We start from the raw sequence: 22,046 nt of genomic DNA on the forward strand, positions 1-22,046 counted from the left end.
CCCATCCTACTGTACGCAGGACAGCCCCTGCCATCCCACTCCACCCCAGAGAAAGCCTGTCCCAAAATGTCAATAGCTCCCAGGTTGAGAAACCTTGCTATAAAGGAATTATTTGATTTTCATTAAAATTTCATGGAGCTATAAGAGAGAAGGCTCCTAGCTGCTTCATCAGCCATAAGAGACAGAAAACAACCGAGGATACTGGTTCCTTTTGCCAAGCTTAATGTTGGAATGGTTTTCAAAACACCACCAATCCTTCAAATGTTTCATTTAGACTCCAGGGCTTTTCATCCTTCACCTTTGACCACTGCAAAGTTTTAAAGGTTCTGTTCTGAACAGACATGTAAAGAATGTAAACAGCTTAATTGCAACCCTATCTGAACTACCAGACCGTGTGTGTGCGCATGTGCACATGTGTGTGCCTACCACATTGGGGAAATGAAAGGAAAGGAAGACATCTGTTTTGGCTCTAAACTGAAGACATATATATGGGTGATTTATAATAGGATTTTCATCAACTGGAAACTGGGATAAATGCATTAAAACTTTTCTCTTTAGCACATTAGAAAACAAATCTCAAGACAAGCACTAGAAAAATGGTTTACTTGCAGCAGCTCTGACAATATACTTAAAGCTAAGATTTTTTTCCCCTTCTTCATTTCTGCCTGCAAGCAGTCTAGACAGGTTAAATTTTAAGCTGTTCATCAGCATTTTCATGTGAAATATTTTTCCTCCAAAGCACAACTTTAGAAACGTTTTCCCTACTGAAGACTAAGTAACCTGTTGAAGTTGTCTAAAAACTCTTGCATGCCTAAAAAAACAGGTCTGCTTGGGGTCCATAGAGGGAAAAAGTGTAGCATCTGACTTCTGTTTTCAGAATATATATGTTAGAGTATATACAAGATTTCCTTAATATCTATATTAAATATACATATTAATATATGACATATAATATACATTATATATTAAACATACATTATAGAATATTAAAATATATATTAAAGGAATCTTCTGAGACACCTGAAGTTGTACATAAGGATTTTCTTTCTAATGAAAAAAATGCTAGATAACAGAGGGAAATACCTCCTTTTCATGAAAAGAATTTTCCCATAACACTTAACGCATGTATTAAAGAATACTCATTTTTTAAAAATCCACAAAAGCCCCTCTTCTCACATCAAATTTTTACCAGCTCTTTTGGTCATGAGGTGTCTGGGATAAATGGAAAATGCCAAGGAGATGAAAGGTTAAATTATGTGTCTAAAACGCAGATAGCTATGTGAATCTTGATAAAGTCAAAGTGAAAAATTCCTTCGTCTAGCTGGAGCATGTATACAGCAACAACAAAGCTCCCACATAAAACACATAAATGCTCACACGGCTTACAAAATGTTTCTCACTGATAAATGAATTCTGGCAGAACTCTATCATAAAAGCTCCCCGCCACCAGGAAAGGAGAACAGTTACATCCGAGTGTTCTACAATATAATGAGACATATTTTCATGACCAATTTGAGTCATAAAAGACTGCAACTTAATCAAGTCTTGATGTTTAATATGGAATACCAGAGAGTAATTTTTGAATGAAAACAAAGGCCGGACACGTGGCTCACGCCTGTAATCCCAGCACTTTGGGAGGCCTAAGCGGTCAGATCACTTGAGCTGAGGAGTTCAAGACCAGCCTGGCCAACATGATGCAATCCCGTCTCTACTAAAAATACAAAAATTAGCCATGAGTGGTGGCACATGCCCGTAATTCCAGCTACTCAGCTGGCTGAGGCAGGAGAATCGTTTGATCCCAGGAGGTGGAAGAGGAGGCTGCAGTGAGCCAAGATTGTGCCACTGCACTCCAGCTTGGATGACTGTGTGAGACCCTGTATCAAAAAAAAAAAAAAAAAAAAAAAAATTCCTTCTCTTGCTGGCTCAGTAATTTCTTCAAAATCTATAGCAACATGATCCTGGATAAATGCTTAGCATCTGTTGACTGGGTCTACCTAAAATCAGTATGTAGAATGTTAAAAACCTCCAGCTGGCGGGGCGCAGTGGCTCATGCCTGTAATCCCAGCATTTTGGGAGGCTAAGGCGGGTGGATCACGAGGTCAGGAGATGGAGACCATCCTGGCTAACATGGTGAAACCCCGTCTCTACTAAAAATACAAAAAAATTAGCCGGGCGTGGTGGCAGGTGCCTGTAGTCCCAGCCACTCGGGAGGCTGAGGCAGGAGAATGGCGTGAACCCGGGAGGCGGAGCTTGCAGTGAGCTGAGATTGCGCCACTGCACTCCAGCCTGGGCGACAGAGCGAGACTGTCTCAAAAAAACAAAACAAAACAAAAACCTTCAGTCAATATTTCAGCTGATTTATTTAAAAAAATTAAGTGAAACAATTCTCGGTCTACACAATCCTAAAAGTGGACATTCCGTGTAGGATGTAATGTTCCCAGGGATGTCAAGCAGCCTGACTTGATTCTGAAAGGTACCCAGCTCACGTGGAGGGCACTCTCCACTCAGACCCCACGTGGATGGTGGAGACGCCCCCATTGCTCTTCTGACACTATTGTTACCTAAAGGTAATAAAAATTACATTAAGTCTTTTGCTTCTTCCGTTAGTTGGGGTGGGGCTCTACCATTAATACATCTCAGAGTCATCAGTTCAAAGAAAAGGCACTGCTGTCTCACTGAGTGCTTCTTTAAAGCTGCGTCTTCCAACCACAACAAGCTTGATTTCTAAATTCTACCTCTGCAGATTGCCTCTCTTCTGGTTTACCCTGAAATATAGTCATATTTATTATTATCTCTGCTCTACTAGAGAAAACTAGCAAGCAGAAGAGAGGGTGAGAATATTAATCACCCTTCTCTCAATTCCTCCAAGATTTCACCAGTGTATTCTAAATCACACTAAAACGTAAACAGAGCAAGCTGGCTCCAACACCCTGGGGGTGGTGACCAGAAGGACCAGCAGGACAGCAGATGTCTTCATAGCGGCTTCCAGACCCTTTCTGCTCCTCATTTCCCTTTGGATAAACTTAGAGTGATGACTCATTCAGGTCATAAATAGCACATTCATGGTATTCTTAATCCCAGAATTGGTTTCCCTAGCCAGTACAGGTAATGCTGCTTTACTACATTTGGGTAGCACTTGATGAAGAAAATTACATTCAGAATTAGGTGAAGAAAATTATGTTTAGTAACATCCTATAGCAAAAACTACTAAGAAGGTAAATTTGGGCCGGGCGCGGTGGCTCACGCCTGTAGTCCCAGCACTTTGGGAGGCCGAGGTGGGTGGATCACAAGGTCAGGAGATCGAGACCATCCTGGCTAACATGGTGAAAAACCCCGTCTCTACTAAAAATACAAAAAATTAACCGGGCGTGGTGGCAGGTGCCTGTAGTCCCAGCTACTTGGGAGGCTGTGGCAGGAGAATGGCGTGAACCCTGGAGGCAGAGCTTGCAGTGAGCCAAGATTGCGCTTGCACTCCAGCCTGGGCGACAGAGCGAGACTCCATCTCAAACAAACAAAAAAAGAAGGTAAATTTGGTAGAAAAACTTACAAAATACATTTCACAGTCAAATGTAAAACTGTTACATTTTTCCTGTCAGAATTTACCCACAACATATCTTGGCCTCAAATGTGTTATAACTCCAGTTAGTTGACCTTATGATAAGGAGAACTAGATTTGTCAGTTGCCTAACATTTTTCATTCTTTCTGATTCACAGTTTGACTTCTGTTTGCAATTTATAACTTAAGGAAAATTATATCTATGTTTGGGAGAAAACTAGTAGCAACGAAAAGGTCCAATCATAAGTAACTGAATGAATAAATTATGTATTCATTCAGTAGTAGCTGGGGATGGTGATGTGTGCCTATAGTCCTAGCTACTTGGGAGGCTGAAGTGGGACGAACACTTGAGCCCAGGAGTTTGAGGTCACAGTGAGCTATGATCCAAGTACTGCATTCCAGCCTGGGTGACAGAGCAAGACCTTATCTCTAAAAAATAAAAGATTAAATATATATATACATTTTATATAAATATATAAATATTTGTATGTATATATATTCTTCTACAATGTAATTTTTTTAAGAGATAGGGGGCCTTGCTCTATTACACAGACTAGACAACTCCTAGGCTCAAATGAGCCTCCTGCCTTAGTCCTATGAGTAGCTGAGATTACAGGCATACACCATCCCCAGCTACTTTTTTAAAAGTTTTAATTTTTTGTAGAGATGGGACCTTGCTATGTTGCCTAGGCTGGTCTTTGAACTCCCGGCCTCAAGCAGTCCTCCTGCCCCGGCTTCTCAAAGTTCTGGGATTACAGGTATGAGCCATCACATCTGGCCTATAGAAGAATATTTAATGATTTGAAGGATACTTTAAGATATACTCAATGTTAAAGGAAATAAGTAAAAATAAAAATTCCCTATAAAGTTTTACCTCTAAATTACGGAAATGACATATACACAGCAATGCAGAGGAAAAACTAGAAAGCTGTGTAATAGAATGTTAACAGTGGTCTTCTCTGAATAGTGGAACTAGGGGGGACTTTTTTCTTTTTATTTGTCTGTGCTTTTACAAATTCTGGGATAAAGACATATTACTCTTAAAACAAGAAAATAAGAAGAAACTACACCTCATTAAAAAAAAGAAAAAGAAAAAGAAGGCAGAGAGAAACCTGAATCCTTTGCTAAAGGGATGTGAGCAAGGGGACAATCCTGATCAAATATCCAAAGCTTCCGGCCACCTTAGCTTCCCTAAAGGACCAGGGTAGGTTGGAAGAGGTCAGGTTAGAAACTGCAGGGCTGCTGGCCCCTGCATTGTCCTTTCTCTGATAGCCTAACCTGGGGTCTTTGTCAACTGCAAGCCTCATGGCAAAGCTTCCAGACAAGTACCAGAGTAAGCTATCATCCTGGAGTTAGGATGGAACCCACCTCCACCCCAGAACGATAATAATGTTTCTTAGACTTTACTGTGCATAAGAATTGGCCTGTAAATTTATTAAAGCTTGCAGAGATACAGATTCAGAAGACCTGGGATGGACTCAGGGAGCTACCATTGTGAGCAGCAGCACGATGGTTCTAACACAGGAAATCAGCGGAGCAGAGCCGAACAAACATATGGCTTTCTGACTCACAACCTAGACTGTCTCCTTTAGACCAGGGCGCCCTCAGACTGTGAGCCAGGTACAGTAAACACGTTTCCTAGTTTCTATATTTGATGCTTTGATATCTTGGGAGCCTTGCTGACCATGGAGGGATTACCCTTCCCAGAGCTAGCCAATTTCTAGAAAATTGCTTTCAAAGCAAATCAACCAACCTGGAGCCCACACCTCAACCACTTCCTTTACTGAATGCTCACACTCAAGACTACTATTTCCCTGCCCTTTTTAACCCAGGGACAATTAGGGACATCCCCTATGCCCCAGAGCCCACCAAAATCGTTCCAACTATCCAAGCCTAAGCCTGTTTACTCGGTGTGGCCCATTTCTTCCCTTGAAATCCCATAAAGGATCTTGCCCACATTTTCTTTCCCTCTTGCCTCCTCTGACCATGGTGCTTCCACGTGTGGCCCAGCACATAGTGTGGCATGCCCTTGCCTCTCGGGATCTGTGTATAAAACAAGCTATTTCTACAGCACTCACCCCCTGATTGCTGGCCTCATCAAGTCTGAATTGTAATAAAACCTACATTTAGGCCAGGCACAGTGGCTCATGTTTGTAATCCCAGCACTTTGGGAGGCCAAGGTGAGTGGATCACCTGAGGCCAGGGGTTCGAGACCAGCCTGTCCAACATGGTGAAACTCTGTCTCTACTAAAAATACAAAAATTAGCTGGGCATGGTGGCAGGCGCCTGCAATTCCAGCTACTCAGGAGGCTGAGGCAGGAGAATCACTTGAACCTGGGGGGTGGAGGTTGCAGTGAGCTGAGATCATGCCACTGCTCTCCAGCCTGGGTGACAGAGTGAGACTATCTCTAATAAAATAAAATAAAAACAAAACCTACATTAAAAAACTCCACGCTGCTTCTGGAAGAAGAGATCTCATAGGTCCCAGAGTCACAGCAGTGACAACAAATGATAAAGAGTGCAGCTGCCACCAAAGACACACGAACATTCTCCTGTGTTCAAAAGCCAACCAATTGTTGGTGGAAAATTACTCCTGGTTCACCCAGAAAAGTATTACAAATGAAACTTAAAATATCAATTTTTATCAGATACTTACCTCACGGAGAGGGATAATGAGGCTACATAAGTTCTCCTCCTTGCTGGTAAAACAGATGTAATTTGTGGACACAAACATCTGCCCCAAAATGTGCATTTTGTTAAATGGAGTCCAGAGGGTGCAGTCTGTGTGGCCATCTAATTTTTCATCTTTGGGAAGCCGGAAAAGTGCACGGTATCTCTCACTCTTTGCCCTGGCATCAAGATCACTAGAAAGCAATAATTATTATTCACATAAGAAAAATGTTTCCATACCTTCTAAATTATGCAGCAGTGGAAGTTCCCCCAGCCCATTATTCCCCTACTCAATCTTGCTAGGCTCATCCCCACCTTCTCAGCTTTCTTTATACTGGAGTTAACCCCAACCTAATGACCCAAAAGCATCATAAAATTATCTTACCATATTTCAGCCCCTTGCATAGTCACTTACCATCAATGTCTGTAAATGTTAAACAATCATAGCAAAAATAAGCCTCAACAGGAAACTCCTCCTCTTTCTAAAGAAATGCAATACATTCTAAAGAGGTCACTGCATTTCCTCTTACCCAAGCACTTTGTCGGGGGACCTTATCTTTTAAGACCTAATGAGAATGCAAACCAGCCATATGAATCCACCGGGCCTCACTGTTCACCCCAGATCAGTAACAAAACTGCATGAAAAGACACAGAAACAACTCACCTTGGGCAACTATGGCTTCTGACCTTAGCTGGGTCTTCTGTTAACTAGTATCTTGTCTCTAATGAGTTCTTTGTTCTTGCTTATCAAGTCAGTTATTTAAACCTCTCCCCTCAAGTTTCTACCTGACATCAGGCTCTTGATGGTCTACTTTCTGACTTCATAGAGCAAAGGGCCATGATGCAGAAGTTCCCTCCAATTCCCTCCCTTCTGTCTCCAAAATCACCTCCATCCTCACCTACTGTTACTTCCTCTCTGTTCCAAAGGAAGAGGTAGTATATCAGGACACACAAACATCCTTTCCATGCTTTCTCTACAAAATATCACTTTTTAAATTATCAATTTTCTTACAGCTTTATCTCTATGTCCCTTCCTGTCCCCACACCTACCCTCACCAAAATACTCTTCTCATCTGCCTCCTTCATTTGATTCTATGTCCAATCTTTTTCATTCTAAAAAAAAAAGCAATCCTCCCCTCCTTTACCACTGAATTTCTTGAAAAAGAAGTCTGTATTTGCCTAATTCCCCTTCCTTGTCTTTTTTTATTTGATCCGCTGCAGTAGCAGCATCTATCTTACACTGCTCTTTTGAAACATGTCTCAAATCACCAAGGACATCTATTACAAAGAACTCTGGTCAGATTTCAACTACCAAATGTACATCAATGATTTCCAATTTCGTATATCTTACTGGACTGATCTCCAATTAGATGAGCTACAGGCACCTCAATTCAACATAATCAAAACTGACCTATAGTATCCCTTGGACATGCTCTTCCTTCTCTCATTCCCTGTGTTGACGAAGGGTAATTCCAGGCACACAGGGCATCAACTTTCTATCACCCTCTCTCTAGCTCTGCTCTCACATTCAGACTTTGAGGCTTCTCTGCAGCCTCTCCTCATCCCATGCCCTGCCACCTCCTAGCCATGTGACAAAGTTACTTCGCTCTGTGTTTTCCCTTGTGCTTCCCCCATCATCATCTTCCCTCTGGCTGAAATATCCAGGTATGGATATGTACCTGCACAGGTAACTTCTATCACCTCTTCAGAGCCCAGCTCAAAGCACCCTCCAGTGAGAGGCCTTTCTTACACACTCTTCCCCACCTGGGCTGAGGCTAACACTCCCCATGTGTACACCCACAGCACTCTGTTCATAGGACCAGAAGAGTGCCTGCTGCCTTGTGTTGGAGCAGGTCATGTCTGTCTCACTTTCTGAACTGGAGCACCTCAGCTAGTCTTTTTTAGTTTTGTATCTATACACAGAAAAGTATTCAGAACCCTTGAAGTTGATCAGAAAAGATTACACTGAATAAATGAATGGGTGAGTTTCTCATTTCTAAAGTCTGGAAGACTCAAGGTCTCCATCACACACCGTTTTAGAGCAGACACTTTTTTAGGAGATTTCCTTTTGAGTTTGGGCAGGGATCTATCTTGTTCAAATCCCTCGTTGTCTAAGAGTTGCCTCATGGCTATGTTGGCGAGCTGCTCCATTAACTTGAAGGTCTCGTTGATGTTGAGGAATACAGAGAAGAAATGCTCACTGGACCGTGTGCTCACTTTGATCACATCAGGCAGAAGCAGGGTGGCATTCTTCTCGAGTTGAGTGATGTCTACCCACCGGATGACCAGTTTTGCTGAGCACAAGGAACAAACCTGGGTCAACATCTGATTCCTGAAAATCCTTTCAAGATACTACAGTCTCACAACCCCACTCCCCCATCCCACTGAACTCCTTTGAATTTATAATACCGTATTTGTTTTGCTTGTTTAAGAGGTAAATCTGAGCCATGTGAATTCTGAGGTCAGAATTATAGATTTAATCCAGGTCTACTTAATTAATTACACCTTTAGTGAATCTTTATTACTTAGTGACCATTTTGAACTGAAAAATAATTAAATTCACTTAAGTAGTAAAAAAAAATTAGTATTGACTTAGTTATAACTATAGATTTATTTCTGATATTTTGATGCAGTTTATGAGTTCAGGGCAAACCTCAGTAGACTTTCCAAAGTTTCCTACTGAAATTTGAGATGACTTACCTTCCCTTCCCATAAGAAAAGAATAAAAGCAAAGGTGGTTAATGCTGAGGTACATCCAGCCCTGACGGGGGACCTTCCCCTTCCAGTAGCTGCAAGAGTAATAGTTGACAAGTTTCTCTTCCTCCGGCATCCCAAACAGCCTGTGAAATTTCACAATGGCTTCTTTAAACTTCTCCGTGTCATCATCTTCCTTTACATCATTGATTTTGTTGTATTCTGCAATGATGCCCTAATAAGGGACAAAACACAAAGCACACAACGGGTATTAATACGACTAGAGATGTACATATTCCAGAAGAAAACATTTCTAAGGCTAGAATTAAAAAAAAAAATGAGGAATGCTCTTCAATGGCAACCCCCAAATTCTAAGCCAATTAACAAGTAGTATTTGTGTACTAAAATATTTTCACATAATATAGATTTTATTATACTTTTATTGGTGCTAATTTTGTTAAGTTTACTAGGAATGAAGCCTATAGTTTTACTTTACAAATGAAGAGATACAAAGATTTTGCTAGTCCTAGTGTTTTTACTGAGCTTATTATGGTAGAGTTGTCTCAAAAGTCAACTTCTGCCTTTCTCCAAGATCGATAAAAATTCATCATGAATGAGCAAGCGAGGAAAGAAAGACCAAACACGTCACTAACTGACACTCAGCTCCACACTCACTGTCTCAGGGCCATGAATAACACTGGGGAGCCTATACGGAAAAACAAGTAATCATCTGAGCAGAAAAGGGGTAGATATGAGAGCAAAAATTATATTAGACACAGGATTTTTGGACAGTTACACAGGAAATGAAACATCTGCCTAGCAAGTGACCAGGTTAATCTACCATTCAATCATTATAATAACTTGAGAAGCCATTTCACTGTTACCTAGTTCGTCTGTAATTCCCTGAAAATTGGCTTCTACATATATCTTGACAGAAAATATTCCCTTGAAATCCACCTTTGACTTTGTAATCCTCAAATCCCTCCCGCCTCATCTTCATTTTCTCTGATCTCAAGGTAGAACTGAAAATGCATGATCTTTAGAGCATGTAAGTCTTGGGTTCGTGTTCCCACTGCATCACTCTGTAGCTGTGTAGCCTTGGCCAACTTCTCAGATTCTCATTGACATGACTAAGCCCTCTGTAGCCTAAGGACAGAAAATTGCAATTGCCTCCTCATACCTAGAATTCCTGCTTTTCGGCTCTTAAAGCTTCTAGTGCATCCTTGATGCTCCCTAAAAATTTGTCTTCCTAAAATGGATTTGACCACCAAAATCCTGAGCGGTTTCCAACCACAACCAGTATAAAGTCTGAAAATCTAGGTCATTACACTTTGTTTGTTTTAATGTTTTAATTTTAATTTTTATTGCAGACTGGCTGCTCCTTGTGAAGCAGAGTAACCCACAGGCAATGTGCCCAGAGTAGCCTAAATCCATGTACATTTTTGGATCCAACCAATGCTGCAACTTTTTCTCATTGTACTACATCTGACCCAAATGTCCCATTAGGAACTGTGCTCCAGCCAGCCTGAGGCACCCTTGGGGCCTGAACATGTCATTTCTGTACTTTCCCACCTTCCTGCCTGTGGTCCTCCCATTCTACATGCCTAAAATCTGGAATCAGACTGTTCTGTTTTATGAATCCTACCAAGTCCCAAAGTCTCCTGTGAGCCTTTTCTCAACTATCATTCTTTTCCCCCCACATGATGTTGCTTCTCTCTGCATTATGTATTGAAATCATTTCCTGAGTCTTATTTCCACTGCAGACCTTTTACCCTGTTGCTAGTAGTTGTGATGCTGCCGAGTGGATGGCAGGAGAAAGGGCTTCAGTCTTCTGTAATCTCTGTCACTGCTCAATTTTAGTTAAAAGGATAGAATAGGCCGGGCGCGGTGGCTCAAGCCTGTAATCCCAGCACTTTGGGAGGCCGAGACGGGTGGATCACGAGGTCAGGAGATCGAGACCATCCTGACTAACATGGTGAAACCCTGTCTCTACTAAAAAATACAAAAAACTAGCCGGGTGAGGTGGCCGGCGCCTGTAGTCCCAGCTACTCGGGAGGCTGAGGCAGGAGAATGGCGTGAACCCAGGAGGCGGAGCTTGCAGTGAGCTGAGATCCGGCCACTGCACTCCAGACTGGGTGACAGAGCGAGACTCCGTCTCAAAAAAAAAAAAAAAAAAGGATAGAATAGCTCCTTCCCAGGTTCTACAGGTCTTTCTACAGGTTTCACATAATATAAAATAAGTCATTCCAGTTCTAGGCAACAGCTTCTTATGACTTTGGAAAATCCTATTATATCAGATGTTCAATACAAATTTAAATATGCAAAAGAACATTGACGGGTAATTTACAGAAAGGAGAAATTTTACTTAGCAAACATGTTGTTTACTTAGTAAACAACAACTGTAACAGCAAATGGTGGGCTTATTATGCAAGCACAGCCCCAAGACAAGTCTTCATCCTATTCTAAGAAAACCATCCCAAAGTCCCTCTACACAGTCCAGGAATTACTATATAATAGCTTCTCAAATGGCATCCTGACAATACTCTCCACACTCTAATTTACTTCATATGGCCACTTTTCTGAAACAGAGATCTGACTATAGCATTCCCACCTTAAAATCTTCCACAGGCTCTCAGTGAAAGAGAAAAGAAGTCTGCACTGAATCTTAACCCATAAAATCTGCTCTCAACCTTCCCAAGTCAACCTTTCCAGGTCCAGCATAAATACCACCTTCCCTGTGAAACCAGCCCAATTCCAAATGGGTTCTAAGCATTCTCACGTCTATGCTGTCTTAATTTACAAGCTGGCAGAAAAATAGCGTGTTTATGTGTCCTTCTACCACTAAATATGAATTCCAGAGATAAAAAGAGTGTCTTGATCATTTTAATCACCAATATCTAGCACCTAAAAGATGTTCACAATTATTAAATGAATCCATGTTGTTTTTCCAAATTAAAAGATACCTTAAGGGGCCATATCTTAGTCTTTATTGTATAATCCAGTGTCGTAGATTTCTAAATCTAAAATTGTTTTGGAGTTAGCAATGCCTGAGAAATTAGGTACCAAGTTGCTAACTTCTATTCCTCGGTTATACTGGAGGGCATTAAGGATAGCAATAGAAGTAGCAGTGTGTTTCCCTGGAAAAATATCTAAAATAAGGATATTTTCCTCTAATTACTATTGATATCACTCCACCAAGAGAACAAAGACATTAAGCTCAATGAAGGCCAGGAGGGAGCTCAATTTTGGACCCTGACTATTCTAGGGACAAACAGGCATCGGTAGTGTTACTTTAAGAAATTCAGACAACCGAAGGCAGCATGAGGGCATGGGACCTGTGGGTGGGAAGGAGAAGTCAACTCAGAAGGGAAGAGGGATGAAAAATGCCCTTCGCAGTTGGCAAACACACCGATGGCCTATGTGACATTTCAAAGTTGTCAGTGCCTTTAGAGAAGGATCAAAAAACATCTACGAATGAAAGATTAAATAAATGAATGAGTACATAAAAATAACTGAATGAGAACCCGCTAACAGAAAGCAGCAGCTGGGCCTCCAGGGAATCATCAAAGGCTAACAACTCAGGGTAAGCCTGCAAACCCTCAAGAGGGCTAACATGCTATTCTCCTGGGTCGCTGCAGTAGCACTCTTATCTAAAGTCAAAATGAGCAGAATTTGAGAATGAGTGACACATAACAAACCAAATGAAAGCTACACATTTTGAGCAGAACTATGCTATCTAAAGATCTATTAATACCACATTTCTAGAATGCTCACTGAATTTTTTTTTTTTTTTTTGAGATGGAGTTTTGCCCTTGTTGCCCAGGCTGGAGGGCAATAGCTTGATCTCAGCTCACTGCAACCTCCACCTCCTCGCCTCCTGGGTTCAAGCGATTCTCCTGCCTCAGCCTCCTGAGTACCTAGGATTATGGGCATGCACCACCACGCCTGGCTAATTTTTTTTGTATTTTTAGTAGAGATGGGGTTTCTGCATGTTGGTCAGGCTGGTCTCGAACTCCTGACCTCAGGTGATCTGCCCACCGTGGCCTCCTAAAAATGCTAGGATTACAGGCAAGAGCCACCGTGCCCAGCCCGCTCATCGAAATTTTAAAGAGAAAATGCTTTTATATATGAGTAAATACAGCCAAGAACCATCACTCAGAAACACTCCAGGGTCTAATATACTAGTATCAACAGACAAGGCCTTGCCAGCTCATTTCAACAGTGAGGCTAATAGTCTCCACAAGGCTAATATCCCAACTTTCTCAACTCTAAGAAAGAAAATAATCCAGAATGTAGAACCTTTTCTTAGTTGGCTATAATTTTTTAGCCAGGTAGACTAGAATATGGAACAAAGGATAGAATAGCTCCTTCCCAGGTTCTACAGGTCTTTCTACAGGTTTCACATAATATAAAATAGGTCATTCCAGTTCTAGGCAACAGCTTCTTATGACTTTGGAAAATCCTATTATATCAGATATTCAATACAAATTTAAATATGCAAAAGAACATTGATAGGTAATTTACAGAGAGGAGAAATTTAACTTAGCAAACATGAAAAACTATTCAACCCCATAATAACCAAAGACAAAACTAAAACATTAAGGCCTTAACTTCTACCTATTATATTTGAAAAACAATTTAAACAACCAAAATGCTGAAAGCAAGCAACGGTGTAATCACACAGAGATTTTAATATACTGACAATATCTACTAAGGTCTATTAAAAATACTTAAACTACTTAACCCATTCATTCAAATTTTGTAATCTATCCCAAAGGGGGAAAAACACAGCCTGTGGGTAAAGTTATACTGTTTGAACAAAAGTATTAACTGGAGTTTTATTTGTACCTGCCATCCACTAGTCTAGAAGCTAAGGTGACTTCTAGAAAGACAGAAATGGTAAAGTCAATTATGAAATAATAACTAAAAATTATATAACAATATTGTAGATACTGATCAAGAAAAAAAGAAGAGAACAAAATTATATGTACATGAGACTACTATTATGACAATATGCATATTAGAAGTGGGGAGCCCAGGCATGGTGGCTCAGGCCTGTACTTCCATCACTTTGGGAAGCTGAGGTGGGTGGATTGCTTGAGCCTAGGAGTTCAAGACCAGCCTGGGCAACGTAGTGAGACTCTGTCTCTAATAAAAAAAATAAAACAAATAGTTAAGAAAAAGGGGGTCTGGTTAGAAATACACAAAATGCTACATAAGTTGTTTGGATTAAGGTTGCATCTGTAGTTAACTATCACATTTATAATTTATAAAAGTTAATTAGGTCTTAAAACAAATAACTTTGTTGGTTCCCTTGATTATTGGACAATATGTGAAAGCTTAAACCATTCATTTGCACATGAATGACATTCTTTCACACATAACTGCATTAATAGCAAATCACTCCTCATAATTGGTTTCAGGGGAATTAAATCTGACATTTTTGGTATAATACAAACAAAAAGGAAAATGCCTGTTTGACATAATTGGTCCTTGTTTGTTTTACTTATTTCTCCTGGCTATTGTCACTTCTCAACTTTAGTTTCTTCCTACAGCTCTTTTTTTCTTTTTTTGAGACAGAGTCTCACTCTGTTGCTGGAGTGAGTGATGCAATCATGGCTCACTGCAGTCTTGATCTCCTGAGGCAGGGGAATCGCTTGAACCCAGGAGGCAGAGGTTGCAGTGAGCAGAGATCGCACCACTGCACTCTAGCCTGGGCAACGAGAGCGAAACTCTGTCTCAATAAATAAATAAATAAATGGGGACTATGACAAGGACAAAGGAGGCAATTTGTAGGGGCTCCCTCTAAATCTGGGATAGTGTGAGCACCAAAATAATTAAGTCCAGTAATGAAACATAAAAAACTGGAAAATATAGGAATCCATGAGTCCATATCAGTCATCAGTAAATAATAAATAAATGGAGGGAAGGCTCTTACTTATAGTAGAACAATAGTTGCCAAATGGTAAATGTGGGAGAGGCCTGGAATTGGACAAGCATTATTTTATAAAATTACCATCTTGTCAACTATCACAGTAGACTGGTTCAGATGAAAAATCATCAATGGATCGATCCTAAATCAAGAGGGAAATTTTGACAAGGAGTGATATATTTGTGTGACCTGAAAATATTTTCTTACAGAAAACTGTTTATTATCTGCAAAGTCAAAATTGGTAACTCTACAGTGGAGAAATTGGATATAACACCTTGGGCTTATAATGCCAGAGAGGGGTAAATGAGTGTCATGTGCCTCAAGAAATAATACCTTGAGGAGGACACAGGATCACCTATACAGTATTCCATCCAGGAATGCAACATCTGAATTGATTCATGATATCTGATGAAATGCATAACGAAAACATTCTAGTAAAAAAAACAGAATTTTATACTTTAAAAACCTCAGTGTCATACAAGACAAGGAAAGGCTATGGAAATATTCCAGGCTGAAGGAGACTAAAAAATGAAAACTAAATGCAATGTCTTCCTAGATTATAACCTGTACTGGAGTGGGAGTAGGGAAGGCTATAAAGGGCATTAAGTGGGCCAGTTAATGAAATTAGAATCTGTGTCAAATATTCTAGTATTAATGTTAAACGTACATATAATGTTAAATACTGCAGGTGATAAATGTAGTGTTGTCATTTAACAGAACATCCTGCATGTTCTCATTCACATGTGGGAGCTTAAAAACTTGGTCACATGGAGACAGAGTAGAATGATAGATTCCAGAGGCTAGGAAAGTTGTGAAGGTAGGAAGGGGAACAAAGAGGCTGGTGAATGGTACAAACTTACAGTTAGACAGAAGAAATAAGTTCTAATGTTTCATAGTGACTAGGTGACTATAGTTAGCAACAATATATTGTCTATTTCAAAGTAGCTAGAAGAGAGGACTTGAAATGTTACCAACACATAGAAATAATAAATACTCCAGATGATGAATACCCCAAATACTTTGACTTGATCATTCCACATTCTATGATGTAAAAAACACTTACATGTACCCCATAAATATGTAAAATATCATGTATCAATAAAAGAAAAAAAAAGAATAGCCCTATTCTTAGAAAATACACACTGAAGGAGGCAAACACACACAACAAAGCAAATGGTGTAAAATGTTATCAGGTGAATTTGGGTAAAGGGATACAGGTATGTTTTATTCAATTCTTATTTTTACAACATTTCTATAAATTTGAAATTATTTCCAATTAAAAAGGTTTTTCTTTTATCCCACTACCTGTATTTTTCCTCTCACGAATGTGGTGATATCATTCTCATTTTCAAAGATGGAGAGTGTCTGCAAGAGATTTTGCTCAAGCCATTCCCAGTGTTCAGTGATTTCTTTCCTGGAACCACCTGTACAAATGAAAATAATAATTCATGTCAGATTTCATGCCAAAGATATTTTAAAAACCAGGCTCACTTTGTCAATATAGTCTATACCATCAAAGGAGACTATCGGACCAAGAGCTCTGCCTTTAAATGCTTTCTCTCCTCCAGAGGAGACACACACACAAGACATTTAAGGATGTGGAAACGCAAGAGTAATATTATAATCAAGTTGTGTTATAATCAAGTTTGATTAGGTGAGTGCAGAGGCTTTGAGGACACTGTTTCAGATCAGAAGGCAGCAACACTTCTCAAATTCACTTTTCTAGACTAGAGTTTAGCACATCCCTCCCCTTTCCTCCCTTCTAGAATTTGCACTTTACAGAGTAACATAGATCTTATGATACCAGGTTACAGTTGTTAAGCTGCAACAATATGAGATCTTTGGTATGCCACTGGAGAACTGATGTAACCACCTTCTATAATGGCCAAAAAATTACTCTCACTCACTTCAATTATGAATGAGATGTGAAAATGGACTATCACTAGGGAATAGCAGCCTGGCTCTCATTAGCACGGTTGCCTCGAAATGTAATGGGATGAGGTCATCCTTGTAGCCTCAACCAAGTCACCACATTTTGGTCAATAATAAGAAGCATTTAAGATACCTCTTCTGGCAACCTCTAAACTTAAACAATCAGCTTTGCAGCATATGTAATCACTACTCTGTTTTTGTTCACAGCTGCAGGGCATAACAGGTATGCCATCAGGGTGTATAAAGATACTGGACTAAATTCCCCTAGTGATTGTTAATGATCTTATAGAAAAATGGCTTTTTATAATTTGTCCATATATCATATATATGTGTGTGTATGTGTGTCATATATATATGTGTGTGTATATATATATAGTATGCACTGTTCATTCCAGAACTAAAGAAGGATTTTGTGATTCCATTGATTCACCCCTCAGGATTCTCCTTCGATTTCCAAGTTATATTTTACTTGATTTCTTTAAAGTGCCTTTTCTCTCTGTTCTTTGTCAGTGAGATCTCAGAATCTGATTCTTGACAAAGAAAGACAGGAGACACAGTGTATCTGCAATTATACTCAGAACTGTGGCAGAACTAAAATCTCTGAGAGAATGAGAGAAAGAAATTCATGAGAGAGAGAGAATGACAAATTTCAGATACACTGAGGAAAGGCAAAACAAAACCCACATTTACTTTCTTTTACTTTGAGACTAAACATTAAAATTGCCTACAAGGGATGCTTATGTGAAGAATAAAAAGCAGGTATCGGCTGAGTGCACTGGCTCATGCCTGTAATCCTGGCACTTCGGGAGGCTAAAGCAGGAGGATCACTAGAGCCCAGGAGTTCAAGACCAGCCTGGGTAACATGGGGGGACCCAATCTCTACAAATAATAATAAGAAAAATTAGTCAGACGTGGTGGCGTGTGCCTGTATTCCAGCTACTTGGGAGGTGGAGGTGAGAGGTCCACATGAACCTAGGAAGTTGAGGTTGCAGTGAGCCATGATCACACCACGGTACTCCAGCTTTGACGGTGACACATTGAGACCCTGTCTAAAAGAAAAAAAAAAGCAGGTCTCTTAGTGGAGAAGAGTCCAGTGAAAACACTGAAGAATACATTGCTCCTCCTCTTGGGTATTTTCCATACTTGCTCTTTCAGGGCCATAGATTACCACGTGTAAAAGTAGTGGGATAACTGTCCTACAATGTCATGGCAAGACTCTGAAATCAGGACACCCGGGTACCCCCTCCTCCTTTGCCAACAGTCAGCTGGGTGACTTTAGACAGGTGCTTAATCTCTGTCTCAAATTCTGTAAAATTGAGATCAGTTAAAAACACAAAACTGGCTGGGGGCAGTGGCACACTCCTCTCATCCCAGTGCTTTGGGAGGTGAGGGGATCACTTGAGGCCAGGAGTTTGAGACCAGCCTGGGGAACACAGTGAGACCCTCATCTCTACAAAAAATGAAAACATTAGCAGGGAGTGGTGGCACACACCCGTAGCTCCTAGCTACACCAGAGGCTGATGTGGGAGGACAGTTTGAACCCAAGAGTTTGAGGCTGCCGTGAGCCATGATGGTGACACTGCACTTCAGCCTGGGCAACAGAGTGAGACCCTGTGGAAAGAGAGAGACTCCAACAAAACAACCACCACCACCTTTACCCATCTCAGAGAAATACTGTGAAAATCACAAGGGCTAATGTCTGTAGATACATTGTGGACAGTAAAAATACTGTTCAAATGCAAAGTACAATGCCTATTTGAAATATTTAGGGAATGAGTCATTTTGGAGTTTGAGTGCTTTAAAATATTTTAAACTTAAAAATTTTAAATACTAATTGGAACATTTTTTCAGACATACAGAGAGCTTCCTTGTCTGTAACGAGGTCATTACCATCACCAGCTGTGACATGCGGCAGACACAGAGAGAGCCCTGTGCAGAATAAAGGCCAGCCACGAATCCTCCACCCGGCTCTTCCATCTGTGCTTGTTGGCACTGTCAGATGGACTGCACCTTAGGACAGAGATATTCCTGGGAACCACAGGACTGACTTCTGCAGACCCAGGAGGCATAATTCGTCTCTGTTTTGCCTCTCATCTGTCCCTGCCTACATTGATCACAGATGTGCTTTGTAGAGTCTGAGCCTTGGCTCAGCCAGGATAATCTGGCTCTTGACTGATACCTCACTATGCTTTGCGGTTTACCAAGTTATCACACCAGGTACTTTACTTTCAGAATCCCATGGAATCCAACACTATTCCTTGGTTGTCATGGATAGAAAAGGTCCCATCAGCCACAAGACCTATCAGTTTTGCACACGCTGCTTTCAAAGCTTCCCTTCCTCCTTCCTTCCCCCCTTCCTTTCCCCCTTCCCTTCCCTTCCCCCTTCCCTTCCCTTCCTCCTTTCCCCCTTTACCCTTCCCTTCCCCCTTTCCCCCTTTTCCCTTCCCTTCTCCCTTTTCCCTTCCCTTCTCCCTTTTCCTTTCCCTTCCCCGTTCTCTTCCCTTCCTCCTTCCTCCCCTTCCCCCTTCCACCCTCCCCTTCCCCTTTCCTCTCTTCCCTTCCCTCCCCCTTCCCCTTCCCCCTTCCTCCCTTCCCTTCCCCCGTCCTCCCTTCCCTTCCCCCTCCCTTCCTCCTCCCTTCTCCCTCCCTTCCCTTCCCTTCCCTCCCCTCCCCTTCCTCCCTTTTTTTTTTTTTTTTTTTTTTTGGCGGGGGACAGAGTCACGCTCTGTTGCCCAGGCTAGAGTACAGTGGCATGATCTTGGCTCACTGCATCCTCAACCTCCTGGGGCTCAGGAGATCCTATCACCTCAGCCTCCCTAGTAGCTAGGACTACTGGTGCATCTCACCACACCCCGCTAATTGTTTTTATATTTTTAGTAGGTCTCAAACTCCTGGCCTCAAGCAATCCACCAGCCTTGGCCTCCTGAAGTGCTGGGATTACAGGCATGAGCCACCGTGCCTGGCCTGTGTGCTTTATGCATAAAGAAAGGATGAAGGTTTCTTTATGCACACATTTCTATATGTACATCCCCACCACACACACACTTCCATAGCAGAAATGGTATATGCCCATATGAATGCACTCATTCACTAAACATCTGCTTGCACCTCTAACCTTCACTGACATTATATAAAGGTCCACATGGCTAATGTATCTTTCCCACCCCATCTTCAAATAGTCATCTGAGTAATCTTGCACTGAAGTTCAGGTTTACTATCATTGTTTCCCCATCTGTTGGCTCCTCTGCTGCCCCAGGATCTGCTGTGCCACACTGCCCACTGTCCATCATTTTCATAATCCCCACCATCCACCTCCAACATTGTTCTCACCACTGGCTCTTTTCTCTACTGCTCGCTATGAGGTAGGTAATGCCTACATGTCTATCTTCCTTTACCAGCACCAGCCCCAAACCTATTGCTTCTGCTTATACTGTTTTTGTTCTGTCCTCTGTCTCCTGTCCTTCCTCCCATACTTGTGTCACATGAAAAGGTTGGCCTTTTGGAGTCATCACCAGCCACTCGCTACTCCCATGTACAGGAGAGGTACTGGGACCATAAGTCCCAGGATCTTCAAGCCTTTCGGCGTGCTCAGTGCTTTGTGGCTGTTTCAGTACTGCCAAAAGAGGTTTTGGAGGTTTCTTCTGGCTACATCCAAGCCTAAGAAGTTTCAGAAGACTGGATTCTATGACCAGTGTAGCCGGAACTCTAAAAGTAAAGGTCCTGGTGTGATGACTTGGTAAAGGACAGAGCATGGTGAGAGCACCACTCAAGAGTCAGAAGAACTCTGTGTATCATTATATGAACCCATTATCATCACATGCTATTTTAGAAACGAAAAAAGACAAACACCATCAGTAAACAGCAGCTTTAGGAACTGAACTATGGATTCCTGTCTGGACCCAACAGATACTTTCTGGGGAGAATAATGTCAAAGTATGTTTTTAAATTTATATTTACTGCACAAATGCACCATATTCTCTGAACGCTTTCCTAAATGTACAAAGAAGCAGTGAGGACAGGTGTTCCAGCTCCAGGTTCTGGTCACTAAAACTATGAGGATCCCTAAAGCCAGGACTGAATTCACCACTATCATCTGAAGATTGCAATCCAGTAAAAATACTTCTGGAAGCAGGTGGCCACTTCTGTCACTTCTTACCCCAGAAAAAAAGGGTCCAAGTTACCTCTCAGCGATATCAGAGCAAACGCCACTTTTTCTGGACCACTTCTTAGTAACCTGTGAGACTCCAAAGGAAACGTGTTTGAATTCCAAATGTTGCTTATAAATGGCTCTTCCATTTCTCAAGTAAGTAAGTATATGTGCTGCAATAATTCAAGTCTAAGAACTTGTTGTTAAAGTGAGATAGCATGAAGCTCCTTTGTCATGACCCTGACAAGGAACTAATCTGTTTATCCAGCAGCTTGAAGAAACTGTGTTAGGACACTCAGAAGAGAAAGGAATGGCTTGGCTGTAGATTTTCTGGACAGGCCCCATTTACAGAGTTGCGCAGGAAAAACAAGCTGACCCGACTGTGTAATCAGCTGGAATAACAAAGAACCCTGAGGTTGGGTATGAGAATCCTTCAGGAAATGCAAGTTAAAGCATTCTGCTGTGGCTAAAAACTAGAACGCTTGATAGGCTTAAGGTTTAGACATTGATTTCTAAAAAATAAGAATCTTCATTATTTAGAGCAGTTTTTTAGGGTAATGGCCAGAGGCCCTAAATATATACCTGGGCAAACTTTTTAATGTTGTCTGCAATGAAGAAAAATACGAAATCATCCTAGCCTAATTATTCATCTAGTTTGAAATCTATCTTAAAGTCATGAAGTCTACTTGAAATAAATAGAAGATGGACCTCCAAAATGATTCCATCACATCTGGACTCTGAGGATTAAGAACGAAGGTTTAACGCTCCATTGATAGATATTCGGCAGATATTTTTTGTTGTTGTTGTTGTTGTTATTTTTTTTTTAATTTATTTATTATTATTATACTTTAAGTTGTAGGGTACATGTGCATAACGTGCAGGTTTGTTACATATGTATACTTGTGCCATGTTGGTGTGCTGCACCCATCAACTTGTCATTTACATCAGGTATAACTCCCAATGCAATCCCTCCCCCCTCCCCCCTCCCCATGACAGGCCCCTGTGTGTGATGTTCCCCTTCCTGAGTCCAAGTGATCTCATTGTTCAGTTCCCACCTATGAGTGAGAACATGCGGTGTTTGGTTTTCTGTTCTTGTGATAGATTGCTAAGAATGA

The 22,046-nt window shown here is 41.1% G+C and overlaps 1 protein-coding gene across 3 annotated transcripts in view; it reads right to left on the reverse strand.

Annotated features, from left to right (window-relative positions):
- The window catches only part of TBC1D9 (TBC1 domain family member 9), a 137,822-nt gene that overhangs the window by 50,617 nt on the left and 65,159 nt on the right, over window positions 1-22,046 (reverse strand). For all 3 annotated transcript variants that reach the window (XM_028848781.2, XM_078002298.1, XM_078002299.1), the window contains 4 exons: window positions 16,158-16,276; window positions 8,927-9,155; window positions 8,259-8,520; window positions 6,213-6,420 (listed from right to left, as the gene is read on the reverse strand). In XM_028848781.2, the coding sequence (XP_028704614.2) occupies window positions 6,213-6,420; window positions 8,259-8,520; window positions 8,927-9,155; window positions 16,158-16,276 (818 nt within the window). The remainder of the gene's footprint in view (window positions 1-6,212; window positions 6,421-8,258; window positions 8,521-8,926; window positions 9,156-16,157; window positions 16,277-22,046) is intronic.

This window comes from Macaca mulatta, chromosome 5 (assembly GCF_049350105.2).
Source record: "Macaca mulatta isolate MMU2019108-1 chromosome 5, T2T-MMU8v2.0, whole genome shotgun sequence".
NCBI lineage: Eukaryota > Metazoa > Chordata > Mammalia > Primates > Cercopithecidae > Macaca > Macaca mulatta.